This window comes from Pantherophis guttatus, chromosome 2 (genome assembly GCF_059756535.1).
Source record: "Pantherophis guttatus breed Tessera chromosome 2, ASM5975653v1, whole genome shotgun sequence".
In the NCBI taxonomy this organism is placed as follows: Eukaryota; Metazoa; Chordata; class Lepidosauria; order Squamata; family Colubridae; genus Pantherophis; species Pantherophis guttatus.
In genome coordinates, this window is record NC_142064.1 from 130,677,118 (window position 1) to 130,705,065 (window position 27,948).

A 27,948-nucleotide genomic window follows, 5' to 3' on the forward strand; every position below is an offset into this window, starting at 1 on the left:
TTCCCTTTTTATTCCCTCATCTAAGTCATTTATGAAAATATTGGAGAATACCGGTCCCAAGATGGAACCTTGTGGAACCCCACTGCTTACTTCCCTCCATGTAGACATCATGCCATTAAGGACTACTCATTGAGTACAGTTTGTCAGCCAGTTACAAATTCAAATTCAAGTGGTGGGGATGTGTCTAGCCCACATTTTTCTAGTTTTCCAAGAAGTAGATCATGGTCTACTTTGTTGAATGCCTTGCTGAAGTCTAAGTATACTATGTCCACAGAATTTCGCTTGTCTACTAATTTAATCACTTTGTCAAAGAATGAAATAAGATTGATTTGGCATAATCTGACTTTATTTCCAAATATAGTTTCAAAAATCATTCACACAGTACAGTAGGTACTGCTAGAGATAAAATGTTGAATGAAAGTCTAAAGATAGAAAATATAAGCAATAATTCTGATATTGTTGAACTGTAACTCCCATCATTCCTCATCAATGGACGTGCCGGGAGCTGGATTTCACCTGTATCTGGAAAACTGCCTATCGATTTAAAAGTCATATAGTTTGGATTAAAGCTGAGATGTGGGATAACCTACGTTTCAAGGTGGAGCTCTCACGTTTTCTTTTAAGTAGGTTAAGAAAGAAAGATAAGTCTTGTAAGTCTTGGAGACAACCAAAGACTGTTATTTATATATTTTCCTTTGTCCCTTTTGCCTGGAATTTTAGCACCAAGAAGACCCATGAACTTCACACAGCAGGGATCTTTGTAGATGTTTTGTCTCTACTAGATGAGAACCTTTGAACCTACAAACCAAATTTTAGCAGCCTCAGGTAATGAATTTCCAAATACAGCTTTGGAAGCCCTTGTTGAGAGTCCTTGTTGTCGCAGCAGCAGAGTCATGTGTTATCCTTGTCAGACGTGATTTTTGAAGCAAAGTAGAAGGCTAGGGTAGGCTGGAAATAGTTGCTTATGGGTGGCAAGACCAGGAACGTGGAGTCACTAGCCCCCAGAAGCTCTTCTGAAAAAAGAAAATGATGACTATGTCAAGAGAGAAAGAACAGCTAGAAGGGAGAGAACTATCACAAGACAAATTGATACAAGGATTCCAGCTAATCACATGCTTAGATCTAGATCAGCAAGATCAGCCATATATATGTTCCAACATAATCAGGAGCCCATCAGCACAATAATATTCCCAGAGTCTCAGCAATGTTGAAGGCAGCACTGGAGAGACTTTGAATTGCAGACCTGACCTATTCTGGGATGGAGAATCTAGCTCTGGTAGTTTTGCTTCTCAGGCCCCTCAACTCCTGGAGGCAACCCAAGGTAGCCCAGACTTGAAGGATGCTGCTTGTCAAAGGCTTTCCTCACCACACCTGGCCCCGCATCACCCCTCCCCTGCCAGTCACTACTTGTCACTCCTGGCCATTCACCTCGCTGGAGCGAGTAGTTTTCAAATAAAAAGAATGCTCACCTTTTGCAAATAAATAACAAACATCTTGGCTTCAGGTTTGATGCATCTTGCAAAGTATTACTGCTCATTCTAGCCTCTTTTCTTACTAACAGGTCCATCTCAGATTGTAATTTGCTACAACTTTTGCATCATTCTAGGGGAGATTATTCTGAAATGTTATCTGTGATGTTTGCAGCTTTACAAGTTTGTTTCCTCCAACCCTGTTTTCGCATGCAATTCCTACAAGTTATTTTGACATTCCTTCCTCCTTTTTAAACAAAGTAGTGGTTAGTGCTGGCCTAGAAACCAAGAGACTCTGACTTCTAGTCCCATTTTAGGCTTGACAAAACGGCTGCGTGACCAGTCACTCTCTCACAGCCAAAACCACTTCTTAAATTGTGGTTGTGGGGAAACTAAGATAGATCTTGAGATGGACCGAGGCTATTCTATTCTATTCTATTCTATTCTATTCTATTCTATTCTATTCTATTCTATTCTATTCTATTCGAGTCGAGTCGAGTCGAGTCGAGTCTATTCTATTCTATTCTATTCTATTCTATTCTATTCTATTCTATTCTATTCTATTCTATTCTATTCTATTCTATTCTATTCTATTCTTGGCTGTCTGCCCGGAGCTATTAGCTGAAGGGAGAGAGAAGGAAAAAAACCTCTTGCACTTTATTTTCAGCTGGTTTTCCGAACTGCACAAGTAGTTAGCTAGTGGTTTCGCCGAAACTTTGTGAATCGGCTGAATCCCACCACTGCTTTCTTTATATCTGAAAGCAACAAAAGTTGAGAAACCATTGTGCTCTCATTTTTAACAATACCTACTGTAGTTTCCAAATTCATGAAAATATGTATGCCAGGCCTCGGTTTCCCCCAATAGTGATGAGATAGAGGTTATTTAACTTAAGAGCCAGTTTGGTGTGGTGGTTCAGGTACTGGCCTAGAAACCAGGAGACTGTGAATTCTAGGCTTCCCTTAGGGATGAAAGTAAGCTGAGTGACTTGGGGCCAGTCACCCTCTTTCAGCCCAGCCCACCTTACAGGTTTGTTGTTGAGAAAATAGGAAACAGGAGCATTAGATATATGTAACGCCTTGAGTTGAGCAGAAATAAAAGCAGAATAAAAATAAAATACATATTTATTTTGAGCTAGCAGAGATACAGGCAAATAAGGCTAGGAATAGAGAATGTTGGAAAAGAAGGAAGGAAACAGAAGAGAAGGATGACCAGCAGCAAAGTGGATGGAGTTATACTGGCTATGACTGCACCATAGGGAGACTTGAAAGAACAAGAAGGCATAGATCCACATGGAGAAGATCTATTTATGTTGTAACTAGGAATCAGAACCAGCTTAATGGCACAAATCAACTGGTTAGTCGGTTGGTCAGTCTGTCAAGTTAATTAATAAGTATATATAGGTACAGACTATATTAGAATCAACTCTTAGCTTTATAACAATTTCATTTGCAAGTTCCTGGTGTTTCTGAATTCCCCACCTTCTTTACCTTAATTTTAGCAGATGGAATATATACCAGTTAGTAGGCTTGACCTTCTTGGAAGAAGAGGTATTTTCATTAATGAAAAATGGTATGAAGAGGGAACCCAACATTTATTCTAACTCCACAAGGTAAACGGTCTACTCACCTCTTTGAGTGGACAGTGGACCTGAGCAAAGTACTCTTGGCAGTATAAGGAGAAAAAGATCCCTGTGCCCAAAGAGAGGCATATCCACATGATGATGTTCCAGAAAGGGCCTTTTCTCTTATCATTGAGAACAAAGTTAAATAACACTATGAAGACAAACAGAAAAAGGGTTAATTGTGTATATTCCAGCCACACTGAGCCAAGGAGTTCTCTCAGTTATTGATTTCTAATAACTGTTATCTACAATAGGAACATTCCTCATTACCAAATCTAAAATAACAGCAATGTCCATGTTAATTACAAGACAATATGCCCCATCCCTACTCCCATGGAGGTAAAAGCATCCTACCTATTAATGATTACTTTAACTTCAACCGCAATAACGCAAGGGCTATCAATAGATACAAACTAAATGTAATCCGCTCTAATCTTGATTGCAGAAAATACGACTTTAGCAATAGAGTAGTAAATGTCTGGAACACTCTACCTGATCCTATTGTTAGTTTCTCTAACCCCCATACCTTTTACTTAAACTGTCTACCTTGGACCTTACACATTTCTTAAGAGGTCCCTAAGAGGGCGTACATAAACGCACCAGCATGCCTACAGTCCTTGTCCTACTGTCCCCATTTATATGTACTCATGTGTTTATGACTATGTTTTGCTTATTTATATCCATTTATTTGTGCCCTTTTTTCATGTGTTCATGTCTATGTCTATACTGATACTTGTTTCCTTGTACTTGTTGACAAAATAAATAAATAAGTAAATAAAATAATAATAATAATAATAATAATAATAATAATAATAATAATAATAATAATTTGGGAAACATAAACATGAAACGCAGCTTCCCTCTGCACAGCAGTTACAGACCCAGAAAAAAGAATTTGATGTGGGAGATTTAAAACAATTTATTTCTAAAACTCTGGATGATAAATTTCTAAAATCTCAACAGGAGATAGATGATAAACTTCAAAAATCACACCAGGAATTTATGCAGGAAATTAATGAAGTTAAAGATATGGTGAAACAGAACCAAAACAAGGTGACCAAAAAAATATCAGAAGTGGCGTCTGGCCTGGCAGAATTTATTGGGAAAGTTGATTTTAAAGTTGAAGAATTTAAATCAGAAGTTAATGTCAAGATGAAAGACAATGATTATAAAATTGATGAAGTTGACAATAAAATGCAGAGAATTGAAGATGAGATTGTTATGATACAATTCCGGGCGATGGAGTTCGCCATACGGCTTCGGGGAATTCGAGAGGGGGAAAGACAGGATTTGAGACAAGTTTGTTCTGAAGCCTTGGCCAAGATTCTACAAGTTAATCCTGATGTGGTTTTTCACAAAATAGATAAAATCTACAGAGTGAACTCTTGGGTGGCCAGACAAAGACAATTGCCTAGAGATGTGGTCATATATTTTACAGATAGAGAAATAAGAAATGATATCCTGCAAAAATCTTTTCATACTTCTGTACAAGTGGGGGTTCACGACTTGAAATTTTCAAAGAATTACCTCCTAAAATGTTGAAAGCTAGAAAAGAATTTGGTTTTCTTGTCAAGGAATTGAAAAATTTACAGATACCCTTCCGGTGGGACGCACCAGCTGGGATAATTTTTAGATATAAGGGAGAAGGATATCGGTTGAATACCGTGGAGAAGGCACAACACTTTTACACCACTATTCTTAAGGAAAGAACACCATCTCCACGTACATCCACAGTTTTGGAGATTAAAGAGAGTGAAGAGAAGCAATTGCAAGAACAGTCCAAGCAGGAATTAGAAGTAGTGCAAGGTGCAGAAGGAGGTTTTCTGAGTGAGCCCTTGTTAGATTCTTCTCCAATTTTGGACCTGATTCAGATGACTGAAGTTAAAGATCAACGTATAACTAGAGCTCAATTTAAGCTACTTAAACAAAAGCAACAACAACAACAGGAAAGACAAGACAAGAAGGCAGTTAAGAGTACTGCACAAGAGAGTGGAGCTATGGGAGGAGCGAGATCGAAGCTTTCGGATGATCTTCAAGCATTTTGCTCTGTGCTCCAGAAAGAGGCTGATGACCTTTAAGTGTTTATCTTGGAATGTTAATGGGTTGAATTCAGCACAGAAAAGGAAGAAACTATTTACATATTTGAAACAATTTAATAATGATATAATATGCTTACAAGAAACGCATATCACAACTCAAGATCAAAAATATTTGATAAACTCAAAACTAGGAGCACATTTTATATCTTCAACTTCGCAGAAAAAGAATGGTGTGGTTATTTATGTAAATAAAAAGTTAACAGCTAAAGTTATAGAAGCAGATCAAGATGGTAGGTTTGTAGCAATCGAATTGCTTACAGCAAATGGCCAAATTCTTTTGATTGGAATTTATGCTCCCAATCAACAACAGGACTATTTTTATAAGATGTTACATACTAAAATATTGCAATGGGACTACAGATCTATTTTAATTATGGGAGACTGGAACGGAGTAATTGATTCTAAACTAGATAAAAAGAGTTTGGCAAAGTCTAGAATCAGACTACCACAGACTTTTTTTGATATGAAAGAAGATATGGAACTAAAAGATGTTTGGAGAATACATAACCCAAAAGAATTGGACTACATTTTCTTTTCTGATAGACACAGATCCTTTTCTAGGATTGATTTTATCTTGTTGTCAAATGATCTACTTGTTAAGACAAAAAGAACAAAGATTTTTCCAAGAACTTTGACTGACCATAGCCCTGTATGGATAGAAATTGAGATGGATAAGGTTGAGAGACGTTCTTGGAGATTAAATGAGAACTTGTTTAGATACCAAAATTACTTTCTCAAGCATGAAAAAGCAGCCTCCATCCTAACCATACAGAGTATCATCTGGGGCAATAATACAATGCACATGGCTGCCTGGGGAATTCTGGGAGCTGAAGTCCACACATCTTAAAATCACCAAGATTGAGAAACACTGGTAGGGGGCGAGGAGTGTGGTGGGCAGGGTAATACCTTGAATCTTTCCTTAACTAGTGTTTCTCAATTTTGGAAGCTCCACTCATTTAGGCAAGCAATTCCCAGGATTCTGTAGCCAGGATGTCTGAAGGCTGTAATGACTGAGCATACTGGCAATTATAATAATAATAAATCTGGAGTATATGAGGTGGGTGTGGTTAATTTTCTGAGCTTGAGGGTTGGTTTCCAAACATTTTGTTACCAAGCTAGGTAACATCTTCTATGGAATTTAGGGGATGTTGGTGTCAGTGTTGTTCTGCTTATAAGGTCTCCATGTTGTCAGTAGGCATCGTGATGGTGAGGTCATATCAGATGAGGGTCACATTAGGTCAGGTTCTTGTGATGAGTCGTGTGATGGGTCAGGTGTGGGTCACATAAGTTGACACTCTTGTAATGGGTTAGTATTTGGGGTTAGATGGATCACAACACCCTGGCCACTGGCTTAATGTATTTCAAATAAATATGGAGCAACCCCACCTATCAGTGGTAAAATAAAATCAACAAAAAGGACATGAATGTGTGTCAATTGGGAAGTGTGGGAACTGCAAACCAGAGAAAGGCAGAAAAGAATGAAAGAAGGTTTAACAGGAGCAATCCATGCCACATTATTTTTAATGGGCCTTGCTTGAATCCTGAGGAAAGGTTCAGTCCATTTCCTGAGGCAGTACTAACCTCCAGGCATGACAAAAAGCACAAACATGACAGGATAGAAGAAGCCAAAGGACAAGGTGGCTACGTATTCATGGAAAACCGCTGACAAAAGGAAGACGATGAGCATAGCTCCAGCTCGGGCTCTCCCTCCGATCAGCTGGAAGAGATGGAGCACAGGTGAATTATAGACCTCATCTTGGTGTCCACCAATAAACAATGAAGATAGGCATTGAGAAATTACACACGGCTGGTTTACTTTATGGGGTAACATAGGGTGGGTCTGGTAAGCTTGTCAGCCCTTTCAGGTAGTCCAGACAGTAACCCAATAATAGTACTTTTATTGTAAGGTTACAGAAATAGAATCTTGCCTTTATTTTCTAAACAACAAGGGAGAATCTCTTCTGAGATGTTATTCTACCCTCATTCCTGCGGTAGGCTAAGACATCTCCTTTTGACCATTGTCCCAGCTGCAGTTCTTCCTCCTGCCCCCAAAGATTATTCTCACAGCCCATTACAGTTTACCTACCCATAGAAAATCTTGATAAATATAGCAGTACAGCCAGTCGTGTACAAACACATTCCATGACCGAAAGAATGTAGAGAATGATGTGGTATTCCACCAGTCCTAGGCAAGGAGAATGAAATAAAGAGCATGAAAAACCACAGAAATGCCAGTCTTGAAACGGGAACATCACTGTATTTTGGCAAGGAAAGAGACAATCCACCTTAGATTGTCTTTGTACAGGTAGTCCTTGAGTTACAAGAGCAATCAGAATTAGAATTTCCATTGCTAAGTCAGTGGGGAAACCTGTGGGAAATTGCAAGTCCCAAACAGGCAGGTAAGTGGCTACTGTCAGGTGTGGGCGAGCAAGGTGATGCACAGGGCGTTAGGGAAGGGGTGAAATCAAGGATCGGGGAGGGTCAAGCGGGGCATGAAAAGTTAGATTTCAACCATTGGGAGAGCATGAATGAACCATCATGTGGGATCTTGCAAAGTCTTTCAGAACATGTTATTTGATCTCTCTTATATAGTCACTAAACATACATGTTTCTACAGGTAGTCTTCATTTAGTTGCCACAATTGAGAGCAGCAACAAAGTTGTTAAGTGGTCATTAAGTGAAACAGTTATGTTATTTATTTGCCAAATTTATTTATCAAATTTACATAGCTGCCTATCCCACCTAAAGTGATTCTAGTGCCCTATGATAAAAGCAAAAATTAAAATGTTTTGCAAGCCCATTAAAACAATTAGTATGGATAAAACATGCTTGCAATCTTACTTCTACTTTCCTTTGCTTTACAGACCTGCAGAGGTTGTAAATGTGAGCTTTGATTACTTTACTTTATCATCATAGTTGTAACTGCATCCAGTTGTTAAATGAGGACACCTGTATTTGTTACTTTGATTACAAATAATTGGATACTTCAGTGTCAGTTTCTTCAGTACAATTGTTTTAGCAAGTTGAAATATGCTTTTCTTCCAGAGTCATAATCTCTCAGAACTCTTTGCGATGTTTTTGAAACTGTTCTTCATGGCCAATGAAATCCAGACTCCCCATATCTTTCTTGCAACTTCCCCCACCCCTTATCACCTTGTAGAAAGAACGGTCTGCAAAGCGCAGGATCTCAGCAAATGTGTTTTGCCAGCAGTCCATGAAGGAATAGGAGGCAATGAATAGAAAAGTTGCCGCTGAATGAGGGAGGCAAAGAAATACATTAGTTCTTCCCAGAGATTAAAAACTCAATTATTGTTACAAATTTAAGACAAACAATTGCAAATCAAGTTAGACTTTTAGGTTAGTAGTATCCTAATGGAATGTCTATAGAGATTCTCAATCATTCAGGTCATGGTTCTCCAAAGTTTCACATCTCATCCAAGAAGCTTCTTCAGTTCTGAAAATGAACTGAAGAAGCTTTTTGGATGAGAAATTAAAGTTTTTAAAGAAAATCCAATTGCTTTTTGAAAAATACTTTTGGGATATCCAAGTGGAAGAAGAGCAGAATGGCCTTGCCTATGTTGTTTTGTCAGGGTATTGTGCAGTCAGTGTCCAAATGGAGTCAGAGAGGCTGATATGTACCAGTTTTATATAAATAAATATATTTACAGTAAATAAGATAGGAAAACAGGAGCACCATCAGGTAAATCAACACAGCAGAAACATCATGAGGTAAATCTCAGACAGCACACATAACACCCAGAGGAAAAAGGCGGGAAACAAGGAAACTCCCCCTTTACTCTCACAGCAACTGATTACAACTCAGATTCCCTCATGCAATGGCCAGTTATCTTCAACCAATTAGCTAGAACTGTGTATTCTTACTCATTGTTCAACCCTTCTCTGCTCCATCTAATAAAATTTAAATATCACTTAATGGCCAGTTGCTTAGCAAGTGTTCTAATTTATGACTGACCTCCCCAGAGGTCCCAGTTTTTGGAGTTTTGACAGCCATGCATGCATAAACACACACACACACACACACACACACACACACACACACACACACACACACACACACTTATGATCAATTACAATATCCCACACAGTCATGTAACTGAGGTTTTGTATGTTTTTTGCCAGTTTCCAACAATTCCTTCTGGTTTCCTGTTAAAAATGCCCATTGGGGAAATGGACTTGTTTAACAACCACAGTGTTCGTTTAATAACCACAAGGTTCATTTAAACAGGTTTCTCTCTCTCTCTCTTTCTTTCTCCCTCATCTCTTTCTGTTTCTCATCTCTCTTTCTCTCATCTCCTCTCTCTCATCTCTTTCTTTGTCCTTCCCTCTCTTTCTCATCTCTCTCTCTCTTTCTCCCTCCCCCCTCTCTCTGTTTCTCATCTCTCTCTTTCTCTCTCTCTTTCTCTTATTTTTTCTCATCTCACCTCTTTCTCATCTTACTGCACAGATGCAGTATACATGGTACCTTGCTCAATAGTGGTGATTGTGAGAGGGATCTTGGAGTCCTAGTGGACATTCATTTAAATATGAACCAGCAGTGTGCAGCAACTGCTAAAAAAGCCAACACAGTTCCTGTTATGTATCTAATTTTGGAGGGAAAATTAGAGCGGGAAAAAGCTTGATGATCATTGGCTAACACATTTGGCAAGTAGCTATATAAGGAGAGCTGATGGACTGTAAAGTTGTTAGATTCTCACTGTACATTAAAGAGTTGTTGTTCACTTCAACCTGGCTCCTATCTCCTCATTCGCCCTATCTAACACTGGCGATGAAGGTGGGATTGAGGTAGACAGGTAGCGCAAAAAGAAAGCTGACAACTGAATCCAGCCAGGTGGGAAAATCTGCACGAGCCGAACACAGCAGAGCAATGTCCACCTTCACACCGCCAACGCTGTTCGATCCCGTGAAAGAAAAATGGGGATCGTACATGACGCAGTTTGAATGCTTCCTCGAAGCAAATAACCTCCAAGGACTGTACAACAATTGGAAGTGAGCCCTCTTCTTGAGCCACTGTGACCATAAAGTGTTTGACACAGCCAAATCACTGTCAGAGTCAACACCAGTGCGGTCTGTACCCTGGCAGGTCCTGCAGACCACGTTGAGGACACACTATGTCCCGGTGCCGTCCAAATTCGTTCAGCACTATGAGTTTCAGCAAAGACTCCAGAGGGACGGTGAGTCGATAAAGACATACATGGTGATGCTACGCAAGGCTGCCACGCATTGCGAGTACCATGATCTAGATGATATTCTCCTAGATCAACTAATCTGTGGGGTCAAGGACATTCGCCTCCAGAGGTGACTGCTGGCCAAGAAAAACCTCACCCTCCACATTGCCCTAGACAAAGCCAGGGCACATGAATCATCGAATAAAACAGCAGAGTCTCTGCAGCGGCAAGTGCCACCCCAGCCGGCACAAAAATCTACCCCCATCCATAGTGAATCCCTCTTTTGCTTATTGACTCTATGGACTCTGGCCCTATGACTTCTGCTGAAGTTGTGAGGGCCTCTGCTAAAGACTCTGTGTTGAGAACTGTTATTAGCTGGGTGCATAGAGGATGGCAGAATGGCCCTGTTGGCGGGGAATTCAAACTGTTTGTCTGTAAACAACACAAACTGTCTGCGCAAGGGGGCTGTTTACTGGGGGGGGGGCTGGGTCATAATTCCACCTTGCCTAAGGGAAACAGTATTGGCTACATTGCATATTGGCCATCCGGGTATTGTTAGAATGAAGGGATTGGCAAGAAGTTATGTATGGTGACCTAATATGGTGTGCATATGGTATAATATGGTATAACATATGGACAATTGTATTGCTGAGTGGGTAGCTAAGTGTACTCCCTGTCAAGAGTCTCGCCCAGCTCCCCCGGTAGCCCAGACCAAAGAGTGGGAAAGGCCCCGAGCACCCTGGTTGTGCATTCACATTGACTTTGCAGGACCATTCCACAGCCAAACATTTCTGATCATAGTGGATGCTTATTCTAAGTGGCTGGAGGTCATCCTGATGCACACCACCATTGCGGAGGCTGTAGTTAAAGCACTCTGGAGGCTATTTGCCACGCATGGCCTACCAGGCACCCTGGTCTCTGGCGATGGGCCTCAACTTACGGCAACACAATTTGAGGGGTACTTGGCCGAAATAGGGGTCCGACACGCCCTCATGGCACCTTTCCCCACCTCTTGTTGCAGCCTCACTTTCTTCTTCTTTCTCCCTCCTCCACAAGCTTGTCATTCCCCTCGGGGCGCCTGCAGGGCTGAAGGCTTTCCCGTCTCCTCTTTCCTGAGGCATGGGCTTTAACAGAGGGGAAGCAAAAGCGACCAAATGGCGCACGTCCTCCCGGAGCAGCAGCTGCTTGGCTTGCCCTGACAGATCGCCTTTTTTTCCTCCTCTCGCCTCGTTTTTTTAACTCACCACTTTAGAGGCAGCGTATACAGGCAAAGCCCGGGAGGCACGCGCACACGGGGCACCCTGCCCCCTCCCCTCCAGTTTTTTTCCCCACCTTCCTTTTCTCTCGGGAGCAAGGGGAAATAAAGAGGCCAGCTGGCAGGTAAAGGTTCACTCGCTTGCTTTGCTCACCTGTCTCCGCTGCCTTTTCTCTGCTCCCCTCATCTTGCAGCCAGCTTTCTCATTTTTTTAAAAAAAATTTGATTTATATGCAGCCCTTCTCCAGAGACTCAGGGCGGCTTACAATGTGCTCAGCAATAGCCTTCATCCTTTTGTATATTTATACAAAGTCAGCTTATTGCCCCCACAAACTGGGTCCTCAATTTACCTACCTTAGAAAGGATGGAAGGCTGAGTCAACCTTGAGCCTTGGCGAGATTCGAACCTGCAGTAATTGCAGGCAGCTGGTCTTAATAACCAGCTTAATAACAGGGTGCCTTAGACCACTGTACTACCAAGGCTCATTTAGGGAGATGCTGCAGCCTCAAAGATCGGGAGGGCAGCGCAGCAAGCGAAAGGGCAGTGAAACTTGTAAGAGCGAAGATGGGAGAGCAAGGTAAGCAATGCTTCGGGCTGCCAGCTGGCCTCTTTATCCCCCTTGCTCCCGAGGCAGCCAGGTAGCACAAGACGAGGCTGTTTCTGCCCTCTTTTGGAGCTGCTGCTGCCGTTCCAGAGGGTGGGTGGGCGGTTGGGAGGCTAGGCACTCCCCACATCGTGACTGGGCAGGTGAGCTCAGGCTGGTTGGCAGAGGGCGATTGTTCCTTCGCTTGTGGCCCCTGGGGGACTGGCCAAGAGCGCCTGGCGGGCTTGGGCTAGATGGGCTGGCTCGTGTGACAGGGATCACCGCTGAGGGGAGGGTGCTGCAGGACCTAGATGCGGCAGGCTGCCCTTGCCCAGGTGGCTTCGAAATTAAATGAGGAAAGCAGCATACCACGGGAGGGAGACCCACTCCGGACCTGCCCGTTTGGCCGAAGGGCTGCCTCGGGGGCAACGTGGCAAGGCCCAGCTCTCAGCTGCTGCCTCTAATCTGCACTCGTGAGCACCATTGGCCTTTCTCCCTGCTTCTCCCAGCCAATGGTGCTCACGAGTAAACTGCAGCTAGGAATGTCAAATATGGCTGGGAATGAATGTTTATGTGGTAGCTGCTGGCTGGAGTTACTAAAAGGTGGCCAAACTAAGTGCTGAAGGACCCCATCCTGTCACTTGGAGTCCAGGCGACTTGGCGATTGGTGAGTGGCTGGGCTCCTCAAGAGACCGAGTTTGCAGGGGGCTGATCTACTGCTGGCTAAAACACAATGTTCATTCTCATCTGTTTTGAGATTCCTAGCTAGGGCTGACTTCTGCAGCTTCTCTCCACTGGTGCGCTGCCTGGATGTAGCTTACAGCTCTGAGCCCAAAGCAGCAGGAGGCATGGGCTACCTTGGCGCCACCAGCTTTGGGCTCTTAGCCATCTGCAGAGGACACGCTCGAACTGGCGCAGAGACCAGGATCTGTTGTGGCCCATATGCGGCCTGTGCAGCTAGTAGCTGATTCAGACAGCGAGGAGGCTGGTGTGGTGCTGTGCCAGCAACCTGTGCAGCTGGCACTCGAGTCGGACAATGAGGAGGCTGGAGAAGATGTGGCGCCAGAGGTGGGGATTCAGCCAGGGCCTTCAGAACCTCCAGAAGCTCCCTTAAGTGAAAAGGACGAAGAGGAGGAGCCTCTTCTCGATGCACGAGCGCACAGAGCTGCCAAAAGGCAGGAGTGGCTCCTCAGGAGGAGATCTCCTCGAGAGTAAGGCTTGGGGCTAATTAGCCACTCCTTTAGCCTATTTAAGGAGGAACACCAACAGAAGCAATTTGCAGGGAACAACTTAGTTCACATACCTTTGTGTCTTATTTTGCTTATCTTATCAGCTTTCTGCAAATTGCTTCTGGGCATTCTGCCAACCATAGTAAGTTTTCAATTACTCTTCTTTGAATTCTTGGCGGCTGCCCGCCCACCCCCATCCACCTCACTAGTCCAGCTGGTGATCTCCCGCGCGCTTCCGTTGCAGGTAGGTTGGCTTCAGCAACCACACGGGGAGGGCTTTGGGGCTGCTATTCCCCATGCGCTTCCCTTGCAGGCAGGCCAGCTTCAGCAACCACAATGGAAGGGCTCTGGCTGACTTGGGATGGAAACACAGGGAAATACCCGCCGAAGCAACTGCCTTTTCTCTCCAACTTCTGTTCGCAGAGAGAAGGAAGAGGCAGAGGCTGAGGCAGCAGTGGAAGGGGCCGACTGCTTCGCAGTGGCATAGTTACCTGGCCTCCCTTCACCTGGCTCTCCTTTAGCGGTCCTGGCCCTAGCTCTGCTTCCTCCCCCACCACCGCCTGCTTACCTTCCGTGGCAGCTGGTCCAGAGTCCAGAAGGCAAGCTGACTGGAGTTTTCGGCGGCCCCCAACCAGCTGCTGCTGCTGGAAAGCGGCTGGCAAAGAAGCCTCTGAAAAGGCTTCTTTCCCAGCCACTTTCTCCACAGGCCGCCGAAAAGTACCAGCGGAAAAAGCTGTTGCCGTTGTCGCCATGTTCGTCACGCTTGCGCATCCCATTGGACTTGCAAGGCAATGGGATGCGCGTGCACGAAGAACATGGCAGTGACGAATATGGCAGCCGGAGCGAGCAGGGATGCTGCAACAATTGTAAGTACGAAAAACATTTATAAGTCACTTTTTTCAGTTCTGTTGTAACTTCGAAGGTCAGTAAACAAATGGTTGTATGTTGAGAACTACCTGTAGTACGTCTCTCTTCATTTTCTCTAAAATGTGATAAATCAGCCTGATTCTGTTTGAGGCTCTCCTGTTTCTTCTACTGGATGAGGTCAACGTTACAGTTCCATAGCATTACCGCTTAATCCCATTACACAAATGAAATCATAATTGTTTCCACGTACCGGGTATTGCTGTATCAAAGATGGAAAGCAGCAGGATTTTGATGGTGAAGGGCTGCTTATGCATGTTGCTGACATTAGGGATGAAGTAACATTTCATAAGGAAATTCAAAAAATATACATTTGCCAGAAACTGTGGGACAGAGAAAAAAAACTACCTTAGTGATCTACTGACATCTCAGTGTTCTGGCAAGGCATACTAGTTACTAGCTCTCAGTTATGACTAAAGAACAGCTTTCTTCTGGTCTATTATCTGAGAAGCTGGATTTAGCTGCCATTTTAATATCCTACAATGCTCAAATGTTATCCTCCAACACCAGCCCCTCTTTTGTTTAGTTTTAGTCAATCTGTCATAGATTTCAGTACCATTCACTTCCTGAGTGGCTCTAAGTTCCATCAACTCTGCTCTCTTTCACACCCTTTTTTCCTGTGGGAGATATGTGAAAATATATACATTGATCTGAAGTTTTAAATTGAACATCTCTTAGGGTAGTGCATCAAAGATGACTCAGGAGAAATGTTATAATTCATTCATTCAAGGCTAGAGAACTCTGGGGAATTTAAATGGTGGCCTTTGGTCACTCAGGGCTTGTTAAAAAATTGCTATTTACTACCTTGGCCAGCTAAGACCCCTTAGGGTTTCCAGATCAGCTCAGTCTCAAGGGAAAATCCAAAAATCCCCAAGCACAATTTCTAATTCATAGAGAGGCCAGATAAAACCAACCAGCCAATGGAAACTTAATGTGTTTCACTCACCTCAATCAGTTTTTGGATGACATAATTCCAGCGGATGAATGGATCTCTATAACAAAAGGAGTAGGGATTGAGTTGAGATATAACAGAGTCATTCCCTTTTCTTGGGAAATACAATGGGTACACCATTGCTCTGGGGGCATGGTATCCAGAAGTCTGTTTTGACCACTCTTTGTCTGATAGAGCTGAGATACCAGGGAGCCCAGAAAGACAAGGACAATATGCAATAAATTACCTTGGATAGCTCTTTCTGTAGATGAAAGTAGGGCAGAAGAGAAAATATAAATAGGTGGAGAATTCAGGAGGGCTTATCTTCCCTGGAGTGGGGAGAAAGAAGCAAAGGAACAGTTGGAAGTACACAGGGACAAGTACAGCCTGCAATACTGCATTCTAACTAGTGCGCCACCATTGCTCTTCTTATTAAGATACTTCTTATGTACAAAAAGTACCTGTAAAACCAAGATGCAGAATTCAGCATTCTGAAAATCTGTCTCCATTGGTATACAAAAGCAACAAACAAGGAAGCTTCTATTCCTTGAGTTCAAAAGGATATGTATAAGAAAAAAATGTAATCAATAAAATCTTGCACTGTATGTCAGATTTTTTCTTTAATTTTTGAACTGTTTTGTATCCTGATAAGAAAGACAAATAGATAGATAAATAAATAAATCACCTATGTTCTGCAGCTCTTCATGTAAAATTAAGTCTGGCAAATAGGAGAAATTGTGATTTGGTGAGGGATATGGGGAAATGTACTTGACCCAGGCAAGAGGTTTCCTTTGCTTTGCATCCATATTACTTTTCTTAGTATTTTGCTATACTTAAAATCTACTTACATCTACCATACCCAATCACTGACAGGCGAATGGAAACTCCAATCCAATAGTTTCATACGTTGAGAAAGTCTGTGATAGTAATTAGCATGTGGAGGCCAATGGTTGCATGATTATGCTACAACTAGGATGCTGCAATCGGTGAAAAATCAGTTTGGGGACTATGGGGGTATCTTACAGCCATTGTAATCATCACTAAGGGCCTCCAAGTCAAACTCACCAACTTGGTCCCTGGCATGGAGAAGAGGAGGCATCGATTCTCGCAGAAATGAGTAGCTTTTCATCAGGAACCGGACCTATGCCAGAGAGGGAAATGAGCAAGAATGGCATTTGTACATGACATATACATGACGATGGCTGCTAAGGACCATAACTTCTGCCACAAAATTTTTAAAAATGTACTGTATATCTTGTTCAGGACAATTTATACTGAAGTATATATCTTTAACCTGGCCTACCCTTAATGACTCTATTTGGGTTTGTCCAGATCATTTAGAGGACACCAGATAGGAGAAAGCTGCCTTAAACCTGGAGTGAGGTTGGCATTTCTTCTCTGTACAATGGCAAATATATGGCCTGTGTATGGAACTATACATTTATGAATACAGGGGGCCTGTCTAGCAGTTGCTGCTATCTATACTTTCCACACTGAGATGTCCTGGGGCAACCAGGATTCCTTCATAAATCCAACCTCACTTCAAAGTTCAACCTTAGCTTCCCCCATTTCTGTTTAAAAGCACCTTTCCCCTATACCCATTTTCTTTGTGCTGCCCCAGTGCCATACCTGCTCATAGATGACAATTTTACGGGAGGCAATTCCCAAGTTACAGTAGACAGCAATATAGACGGGGAAGAAGCCCAGCACTGCAGCATGGCAGAGCAGCACCAGCAACACCAAGGTGACCGTCAAGAGGTTGGGGAACCTGGTCATCTTCAAGCAGCCTGACCATATTTGCAGGGCCTGGTAGGGCACAAATAAGGTGTAGAGGAACATGCAGAGCCAGGCCAAGAGTGCTGTGGGCAGCTGTTGAAAGCAACTGATAAAGAGCTCGAAATCCAGAACAAGACTGTGGAAGACAAAGAAGAAAAAGAGCTCTAAGGATGCTCCCCAAAAGAGGAGGATGCTTCAATTTAAAATAGGCACCCCAGGTTACCTATACCTCTCCTCCTCTACTGCAACCCCTTGAGCTTCCTCTGGGGCATCTCCAATTTTCAGTGGCACAATTGCTGAAAAGTGAAGGGGATGGGTCCTGCTATTTTGAGGAGGTAAACTCAGGAAGATTCCTGTTAACTCTTCAAAATAGACAGATCAGAGTTAGAACGAACTGAAAAAATTATGCTCAGTCCCCTTCATTTTGTTCCATAATCTTGTTTTGTTCCATAATCCTTGTTTCATAACCTTTGTAATTTCAACTATTGCTCACCTTTAAATATTAGACCCACAAAAATGTCCCCAGCACAATTTGAATGGGTCAGGAATAGAGGACTGCAAGGTATTTCAGGGGTCTGTCATATTAGGAACATTACTCAACATTCCTGTCAGAATAATGTCTAATCCTTTTTTGATACATCTCCCTGAGCTTTCTACTCTGCTGGTCTACAGCTTATGTGGAGCTTAGGTTATTGTATCAGACATTTATTTATTCCATGTAAATCTTCCCTTTTGAAAATTCAAAGTGAAACACCTGGAATTTCCTCCTAATTTTATTCCGTGAAAGCTGAGAGATTAATCAAGCGACCCAATTAGCTCCCTGGCTATGAATGTGAACATGCCTCTCTGTCTTCTATTGGACTCCTTCCTTGATCTGCTTCATGCTTGTTGGAATACATGTTATAATGTATTTTGTATTGTAGCAACTACACAATTAGCCAGTAGATGGCAGTGTTTCATTAGCATCTATGGTTATAATCTATGGTTCCTTTATTTTCTGAGCAGTTTCTTGAGACAGTTGTGGATGTTGATACCGTTAAACAGCAAGGCCCATAGTCAGTGGTGGAATTCAAATAATTTAACAACCGGTTCTCTGCCCTAATGATTGGCTGGGTAGGCGTGGCTGGGTGGTCATGTGACTGGGTGGGCATGGCCAACTCAATGTCACTCATCATACCCAGCCCCTCCTCCTGGCAACTTGCCTCAAAGGCAGAGGTGGAATTTAGCCGGTTCGGACCAATTCAGGCTAATCCCACCCATTTTTTCGGCCCGTTTTGAAGTCATCAAGTCTTAAAGTTGCCAAGGTTGGATACCCCTGAGCTAGATGTTCTGATAGATCGGTATTTTTCAAATTTGGCAACCTTTAAGATGTGTACATTTCAACTTCCAGAATGATGTCCGGGCAATTCTGGAAGTCCACACATCTTAGGATTCTAACTTTGAAAAACCCTGTCAAAAATGGGCAAATTAAGATCCCTTTTAGGGATTTGTTCTTTGGTCTCCTTTAAAAAAAACATATTACAGATTATCCTGAGCAGCATATCTATGAAGGAAGACTCTAACAAAAACATGCTTTATGTATAAAAATATAGAAAGGCATCTAAGCATCACTAATCTCCCCATCTTCATGGACCATAATTTATGAGAAGAAGTTTGCAATGATCTCAACAGAAGTTTTCCTCAGCTCTGCTTTGCCTGAATATGCAATATCTATGCTTTGTCATTGAGCTGTGATCATTCGGGCCTTAAAAATAGACACAAAGTTCTCTCAATCACAAGAATTGTCCTCCATTCTCTTTATTTATAGTATGGGACCCTAAAAATAGACACAAAGTTTTCCCAATCACAAAAGTATCCTCCTCTGTCTTTATTTACCATATTTTTCAGACTATAAGATGCACTGGAGTATAAGATGCACCAAGATTTTGAAGAGGTAAAGAGATTTTGAAGAGGTTTTTTTGCAAAAAACAGGGCCTTTTTTTGCAAAAATGGGATGGGCAGAGGGGTTGGGAGGCCTGCAGAGTGCTCCAGGGGGCTGGGGAGGGCAAAAACATGATACATGGAGGATTTGGGAGGCCAAAACTGAGCCCGTTTTTTGCAAAAATGGGCTAATTTTTTGCAAAAATGGGGAGCGCAGAGGGTTTGGGAGGCCTGTAGAGTTCTCCTGGGGGTTGGGGAGGGCAAAACCACAAGCCCTTTCAAATCCAGATTATTGTACAGCTTCAAGAGAGATAATTTTCGAATCCCGCCAGGCTCAAGGTTGACTCAGCCTTCCATCCTTTCTAAGGTAGGTAAATTGAGGACCCAGTTTGTGGGGGCAATAAGCTGACTTTGTATAAATATACAAAAGTATGAAGGCTATTGCTTAACGCATTGTAAGCCGCCCTGAGTCTCCGGAGAAGGGCAGCATATAAATCAAATTTTAAAAAAAATGAAGATTTGAAATCTTAATTTTTGGGCAGTTTTTTGGGCCATTTTTGGCTGTTTTCAGGCCATTTTCCGTGCTGTTTTTTGGGGCGGTTTTCGGCCAGTTCTTGACCATTTTCAGGCCGTTTCTTGGGCTGTTTTTGATGTTCAGTAGTAGTAAATAAATAGAGAGGGAAGTTGTACCTTGTTGAACATCCAAAACGTCCCCAAAAAAAGGCCCCAAAACAGCCGAAAACAGCCTGAAAAACGGCCCTAAAACAGCTGAAAACAGGCCAAAAAATGGATGGGGGCAGGGCCAGACAGTGGTGGAATTAGCCGGTTTACCACACTGGACAGAATTTTAACAACTGGTTTGCCTGAACCGGTCCAAACTGGCTGAAGCCCACCTCTGCCCATAGTGACTATACATTGTACACTTTATTTGACCTGTATGGATACATAACCATCCTCTGCTAACAATCTGTATGGCTATATAGTAATCCTCTGCAACCATTTCTATAGAGTAAATCAGAATTTCTAACAATGCTTCAGCTTCAACAGAACTGCAGATGATTTCAAGGATTTGCCTATCATGGACATTTCTTTCTCCTTCTTTTCCTTTGATGAATTATTTCATTCGTAAGGCTTCCCAATTAAAAAATAGCCCATGGCAGCATACAACATTAAAAATAGATAAACATTACAATGAGCAGAATGAGCAAAAGGCTGGAATAATGCCAGAACCAGATTTTTCATAGGCAGATGGAGACTGGCTCAAAGACTTCATGTTTTCCAATGAATGAAGGCAAAAATACGTATCCCAGGATAATGTTGGGGGATTCAATCGGGGTCAATCGCTGGGACCAGAGGTTTGATCTTCCAAGTTTCAGGCTTCTGCTAGAGCCCATCCACAGGAAACTTCTCTCTCATCAGAACGTTTGTTTGTTTGTTTTTCAGGTCTTTCAAGGTGTGTCGCTCCATTGGACTGAGCACATTGTATGGTTTGTGTGCAATCAGCATTGCCGATTCTTTTTGCCTGATGGCATGTTTTTTCTGGCTCTTCTATCTCTGATCTGTTGATTATAGAGTCTAATGCTGCTATAAATTCTCTTAGGATGGCATCTCGCTCACATGTTCTGGTGAGAGAGAAGTTCCCTGAAGATGGGCTCCAGCACGAGTCCGAAAGTTTGGAAGACTAAACCTCTGGTCCTGGTGACCGACCCTGATTGGATCTTTATATTTTCCTTTCCTATGGCTACTAGTTCTGGATTGGAAAAATCCATCTGAGACAGGCCCATATTTTTTGAACTATAAGATGCACCAAGATTTCGAAGAGGTAAGCAAGAAAAAAAAAGTTTTTGCTCTCCCCGGCCCCCAGGAGCACGCTGCAGGCCTCTGTGCACCCTGTTTTTCATCCGCTTTTTGAAAAAAAACGAGGGCAATTTTGTCCTCCTCAGCCCCCAGGAGCACTCTGCAGGCCTCCCAAAGCCTCTGTGTGCCATTTTTGTGAAAAATGGGTCCATTTTTTGCAAAAACAGGATGCACGGGGCAGGGCTTCAGAAGACCAAAAATGGCTGTATTCGGTGCATAGGACGCACCAACATTTCCACCCTCTTTTGGGGGGGGGGGAACTGCGTCTTATACTCTGAAAAGTATGGTAGGTGAAACAGAGAAATATTTTTATATCTCTCTGCCACCATCACATGGTTGTTTGGATTTTTGCATATACCACCCTCTCTGAAAGGATTAGTTTCCTTCATATAATCTCTTTCACTGTTCCTATTTTCTATATTTTTCCATTCCTGTATTAATAGTAAATTTAGCCTGATTTTCTTTAAAGTCAATCAGTCAGTTAATCAATTTATTTATTGTTTTTACCACTGGTCAAATGGAATGAAATATAGTACAAATACAAATCATGACAACAAATGGCAGGTGCATACTATGTGACACAATACATATGCTCAGCCATGAACACATCCACAGAAAGATCCAAAAGGTAACATGATTCATTCAGAAGGAGAGTACAAGAAATGGATCTGTGTAACTAGGTGATTAGCATAGAAAAGAGTGTTTGGATGCCTAGCAAAGGTGGCACCAAAGGAGGTATTTCTCACTTAGGCTAAGTCTCTAGGCGGGCATAGGAGGGTCCCAAGTGTTACTGTTCAACAGGAGCACAAAGGCAAGGAGAAGAACAAATTGCATTTTCTTTTTAGCTAGCAGATGAACAGTGACAAGTGGGAGGAGATGCAGCTGGATCAAGTTCCCTGCAGGGGCCCAAGGACTCGGCAGGGGTCCAAGGTTGTTAAACTTTGGATGGAATCTAAGTTCACAGATTAGGTAAATATGTTTTTAGGATTATTACTGTGTCCGTTAGCACAAAACAAATAGCATCATATCCCCAGAACTAGCATACATCAGAGGACAGGCCTTCTACCCCATCCCCTCTCCTGAATCATACCGTCCTTCATCGATGGAATCCACAATGATTTGTTTGAGGACAAAGATACAGAGCATGGCCACAAATATGTGATGGATTGTGCGGAAATGTTCCACCTCCAGCAATGTGCTGTAAAAGAGAGACAAGTTGCCAGCAAGTAAGTAATAGAGATGGGCAGGTGGAGATCATTAGACAAGACCTGGGATCCAAAGATATTCATTTGGTCTTCTTGTAATTTCACTTGTACAAAAGAAATAACATTCAAGTGGCTGGGGGGAAAATGTTCCATCTTTTATGATATATAGGGAGTCCTAAACATATGACCGCAATTGAGCCCTAGGACCAAACAGGAAACTCACTCCTGTTGAGACTACGAACAGCCTTATTTTAATATGCTAATAATAACTCTTTGTACTATCTGTTGTGACCCAGGCCCAAGTAAGAAATCAAATAGGAAAATCACTCAGTGAAAAAACAAACAAACTTTATTTGAACAGCTGAGAATTACTTCATTTCCAGCGTCGTTCAACTAAATTAAAGCAAATTCCTCCCAACACAAATTCCTCAATCCTATCTCAAACCTTGGTCCAATTAGGCAAACTGCCAAAGGCCTTTCTTGGCAAGCGTTCAGAAGTCACAGATAAAAATAAATACAAGACGTAGATGAGGAAGATGAGCTACCAACGTTGTTTTCCGGCAAAGCCCAAACGCCGTTGCTGGTCTGTTTTAAGCGTTATGGGAAGGGCCAATCATCTCTTGGCCCTACTTCTGAGTTGTCCTCTTTGCTTGAGCTACTCTTGCCTTCTGGCAGCTCTTCTCATGCGTGCATTAGGAACAGGCTCCTCCTGTTGCTCTGCCTCACTCCTATCAGGCTCTGGAAGCTCTGGAGTCCGCACCTCACTCCCTGATGGCCCTGGCTCCATCTCTGCCTCTGATGTAGAGCCCTCATCGGGGCCTTCCCCAGCCTCCAGGACTGGCCCATGTTCTTCCTCAGCCTCATTGTTGTCCAACTCCACTGCCAGCCCCACAGGCTGCTGGCGGACCACAACACTATCGTACTAGCCAGCTAATCAACCTAATCCTTTCAAAAATACTTCTTTTTGTTTCCCGCAGTATCTATTCTTTTCATACTCTACTGGCACTCACCAAAGAGTCTCAGCATTGTGTTGCTATGGAGCATGCTCTTATCGGGCTATTTCCAACTCTTGTTTTTCATCAACTGTGGAGTATCAATTGGAACCTGAGGCCTTTGGAACCTGAGGCCTTAGAGATCTGGCTACTTTGCACATTATCTCTCTGTCTAAGTCTTATGATATCATGGCCAGGCATACTTACTCATACAAGGACCGTTGAGGGACAAAGACTTTCTTCTTCAGTAGCTGACCCTTCTCTCTGCAAGATAACATTTCAAAGCAGGTAACCTTTAATATATCTATCAAAACCCTTCCCATCTCTGAGAAGGGGGGTAAAGGTGAGAGTCCCTGAGGATTTTACTCCACAGTCATTGATGACTATAGGAGGCGGTGCTCATCTCTGTTTCAAGGCCATTGAGCTAGCACTGTCTGCTGACTCCATTTTCCCCATCCCTCTTCTAAAATCAATTGCGAGGAACCTCTTCCACCTGCTTTGCTTCTTTGCTGGGACCACGCTCAATTGCTGGGGTCTGGAGTGAGCTGCTTCTTCCAAGGTCTTGTCCAAGAGATCACTCAGCTGATTGTGTACCTCTTCTAGTACCTTCGCCTTCATTACCTACCAGCAAAACAGAGGGAATTTAATGATGCCAAGGCCTGTCATAGATACTGTAGATTCCTAGAATGCATTTAGGTGATGGACCCTGTCAGGGAATTGCACAGATGATGTCCAAATGGAGTCAGAGATGCTGACACGAACTTGCAGTTTTATATAAACAAATATATGTACAGTAGGAACATCATGAGGTAAATTGCAGACAGCACACAGGGCACACAGAGGAAAAAGGTGGGACACAAGGAAACTCCCTCTTTACTCTCACAGCAACTAATCACAACTTAGATTGCCTCATGCAGTGGCCAGCTCTCCTCAACCTATTAGCTAGAACTGTGTGTTGTTACTCATTGTTCAGTTGCTTCCCTTCTTTGTCCTGTTACAGACGCTCCCTTGCCCAGAAAGCCTAATAAACATACAGGACCTAATACTCTATGGCAAGGATAGAGACCATGTGACCATGGAGACATAGAATTGACCATTTTCATCATTCTTGATTTAGGGAAAATATTTGTTTTTCTAGTGCTAACAGCCATCTGCTTTTATTATTACCTATTCTAATATCTATTATTACCTCCAGGTGTCTCTTCCATTGGATGTGGGCAGTGATTTTCTCCAGGTGTTCAACTTCTCCTAGAGAATTAGAAACAGCTTTACTTTAAAAACATGATTTGACATTGGGCGAATGGAGGAAGTCAGTTCATTGCTTGGCTTAGACAGAAATCTTCTGTCAGTATATAAGAATTTATAAACTGGAATAGCCATAACAACAAGTCAGCCAATGGGAAATGTATAAGAGTTGGTTTGTCCTTGCAATATTGATTCTGGGCTTATGTACTCATGTGATTTCTGCTTCTACTTCTGCTTCTTGCAAGAGCTGTATGGATATCGTATACATGCATCATGTTTATATTATTGTATATAAACAAGTTTCTTCTATAAATGAATCCTGGTGAATTATTTACTTGTGTGCTGGTTGGATTGCTGCAAACTCTAACATCTTCCCATTGTACAGAGTTTTTTGTTCTAAATTACTACTCCAAATTTCAAGCATTCGTTTCTCCACTTTTTGCATTCTCTTTCCTTTCGAGGGAAAAAGCAAGTCCAAAACTATCTCTAACAGGTTTCTTAAGTATGGCATGCTTTTATTCACTTTTGTAGCCTTTTTAAAAAACAGATTTCCACACTATAGTAACCTCTTTTAACCAACAGATCTGGAAGTCAGTGTTTATCCTACAAGTCTATTTTGCTGATGGGGTATTTCAAGATATTACCAAGTAAAGCAGCATAAAACATTATATCATTTTAGTAGATATGGAGGAATGAATATTGCTAGTACTTCTGACAAATATTTGAGTGTAGTATAGGTAGTCCTCAACTTACAACCATTCATTTAATTTAATTTAATTTAATTTAATTTCCAATTTATATACCGCCCTTCTCCCTGAGGACTCAGGGCGGTGTACAGCCAAGATAAGAACATAGAATACAAATATTAAAAACAGTTAAAAATATATATAAATTTGGCCCGAAAGTTAAGAAATCACAAACTGATTAAAAGAATTTAAAAATTTCTTCTTAAGCCAGCCCGGCTTGCTGGAAAAGATGAGTTTTAAGGGCACGACGGAAGGCATTGAGGTCATGGATTCTCCTTATCTCAGGGGGCAACTGATTCCAGAGGGTAGGAGCCCCCACAGAGAAGGCCCTCCCTCTGGGGGTCACCAGCCTACATTGTTTGGCTGACTCTTTGAAGTTACAAAGTTAGTGACTATTTGAAGTTACAATGGGACTGAAAAAAATGACCTATGACCATTTTTCACACTTACAATCATTGCAGCATCCTCATGGACACGGGATTAAAATTTGGACATTTAGCAACTGGCATGTATTTGACGGTTGCAGTGTACTGAGGTCATTAGATCCTCTTTTGCGACCCTCTGACAAGCAAAGTCAATGGGGAAGACAGATTCACCTAACAACAGTGTTATTAACAATTGCAGTGATTCATTTAACATTGGCAAGAAAGGTCATAAAATGGGGCAAAACTCACTTAACAACTGCTTTGCTTAGCAATAGAAATTTTGGGTCCAATTGTGATCGTACTTTGAGGACTACCTGTATATAAACTAATATAAAAGGCACTTGGCACAAAATTGGAAACAACCAGACACCCCTCCAGATCAAATCATAAGAAAAAAAATATACGAATGTGCAGAGAAGGACAGATTATCTATGGAAATGAAGGAGAGGGATGTTTTTGTTATGAGATTGAATTGTAAATAGAAATTAAGATAATTTAAATAAAGATGTAAGTTTAAGATAGAGATATTTAGAAGTATAATTTGTGTAAAGAGGTTAAATAGATTAGAGATACCGATGCAGAAAAGTTGTTATTAGTATTGAAATTTTGATATGTTTGTTTTTGGTTGTTTATATTTTTTGGTTTTTGTGTATGTGTGTGTGTGTTTTTCTTGCTTTTTTTGTGTGTGTATTATGTTTCTTTTTGTACTGTGTATTTTAATCTTTGGAAATTTAATAAATTTCTTTTTTTTTAAAAAAAAAGAAAGAAAAAGAAAAGGTGCTTGGAGCAAAATGCTAACTTAAATCAAAGAAGAACGATAGGAAACTCTATTTGTTAATTGGGAAACTTCTTACCCGATTTCGCTCAAATGCAATGTTAAGTATATAAATGTGCAATTCTGAGTAACCCTTTTAGAATGGGCCCAAGACAATTGGTTCTAAAAACCATTAAAAAGGAGCTGATGAAAAATTTGAAATCTTTTCTTTGTAACTAGTCAACTAATTAAGGTGTTCCTTGCTTCTCTTCAACTAAATGCTTTCATTGTTTTGTCTTTGAAGACTGGACAAAAAATAAAGCCACACCTGCTCTTCATGCAAAACTCTTGGCTTTTTTTGTCATAATTTTCCATATTATTTCTTATTGTAGTGGGAAAACCCACTTTCCCAAATACAGGAGACAAGACCACAAAGGTTGGAGAACACAGGTTTTTATTTGCGCAAAGGTTCAGGGCATTTGCATGTCAAATCCTGAACCCCGGGCAATGCCCAGGGTTTATCTTTTATACCTTTTGCAACCCCAACCCCGCCTGGTGCGTTACACTTCTGACTATATTTCCATATATGGGTACTATCTTACAACGACTGTTACTTTCCATGAACACTTCTGGTAATATGTTTCTTAATATAAGTTCGTTACAGGAATGATATACTGTAGAACATGGTCATTAAGCTCATCGGTACATTTAACAAGTTCCTTATTTCTGTTCCTTGTACTTTCCTGAAGTTTGCAACATAACTTCTGCTCCAATGTCAGTACCTCAGAAAACAATATAATACTGTGCATGATACAATACTTAGATTAATAAAGACCCTTCTGTCTCATTATTGATGTGTGAATCAACCATTATCGGATGCTTGCCTCTCTGCCCCACTTCATAGGTTGCTGTCAGGCCCAAAACCAAGAATGACATGCAGTGATTCTTCCCAGCTGAGTTTATTGTTTCAGACCTGGAAAGATTCAGACAGAATCTTGCCAAATCCTGGACTCTACTATCTACAATACAGTATTAGGGAAGGGCTGTCTTCAGCCTTTTTCTCCCACATATAATGTCTGGACTGAACTGTCTCCTTACCCTTTGTGAATGCACCCCTTCCCTCCTAGGAATCCAGCTCCTTACTACATTCCATCATATCTGGAAATGATTGAAGATTGCATCTGCCATCCTTTCTGTAGAACCCTTTGGTATAACTTCCCCCTATTTTCCTCTTCCTTTAATATACATTTGATCATCTCCTGTTCCAAAATCCCTTCCATCCTTACAATTACTTTGTGAAAATGTGTATTAAGGAGAATACATATTACATACACTATTCCTTTTACTACAAGTTCTGCAGTTTTTTAGCGAGGGGTTAGAATGGCAGGAGATTCTTGGGATGGAACTCCAAACATTTGGGAGACGTTACTTAACTATTTTTAGCTTTTTGCTGTGGGTCCCAAAATGCTAATCTTGGCATAGTACTACCTAATTCCAAGACCTAATTGAAAATCCTGATAATTTATCTACATCAAGGATTTCCCCCCCACATTTGTGCAACAAAATATATCGTCCATTCAAAGGCCTCCTTACCATTGAGTAATTGTGTTTCCTCTTCTCCCCTGGTCTGCTCCTGAGAGCTTCTTTGCCTCATGCCTCCAGTGCTCATTTCCCTTGGGTCCATGATGGTTCTGAAAGTAGAGTTTCTTAGGTTACTTTCACCCTCTAGC

The 27,948-nt window shown here is 41.8% G+C and overlaps 1 protein-coding gene across 1 annotated transcript; it reads right to left on the minus strand.

The window, feature by feature from the left end:
• Positions 1 to 328: 328 nt before the first annotated feature.
• Positions 329 to 27,948, minus strand: LOC117666479 (sterol O-acyltransferase 2). The gene is made up of 15 exons (XM_087886737.1): positions 27,812 to 27,948; positions 24,238 to 24,296; positions 23,542 to 23,669; positions 23,256 to 23,312; positions 21,942 to 22,049; positions 16,928 to 17,210; positions 16,364 to 16,439; positions 15,546 to 15,627; positions 15,314 to 15,359; positions 14,561 to 14,690; positions 8,344 to 8,441; positions 7,277 to 7,375; positions 6,772 to 6,907; positions 3,097 to 3,242; positions 329 to 1,013 (listed from the first exon to the last, which is right to left on the minus strand). The coding sequence occupies exons 1-15, from the start codon at positions 27,900 to 27,902 to the stop codon at positions 963 to 965; spliced, it is 1,590 nt and encodes a 529-aa protein (XP_087742863.1). The 5' UTR covers positions 27,903 to 27,948; the 3' UTR covers positions 329 to 962.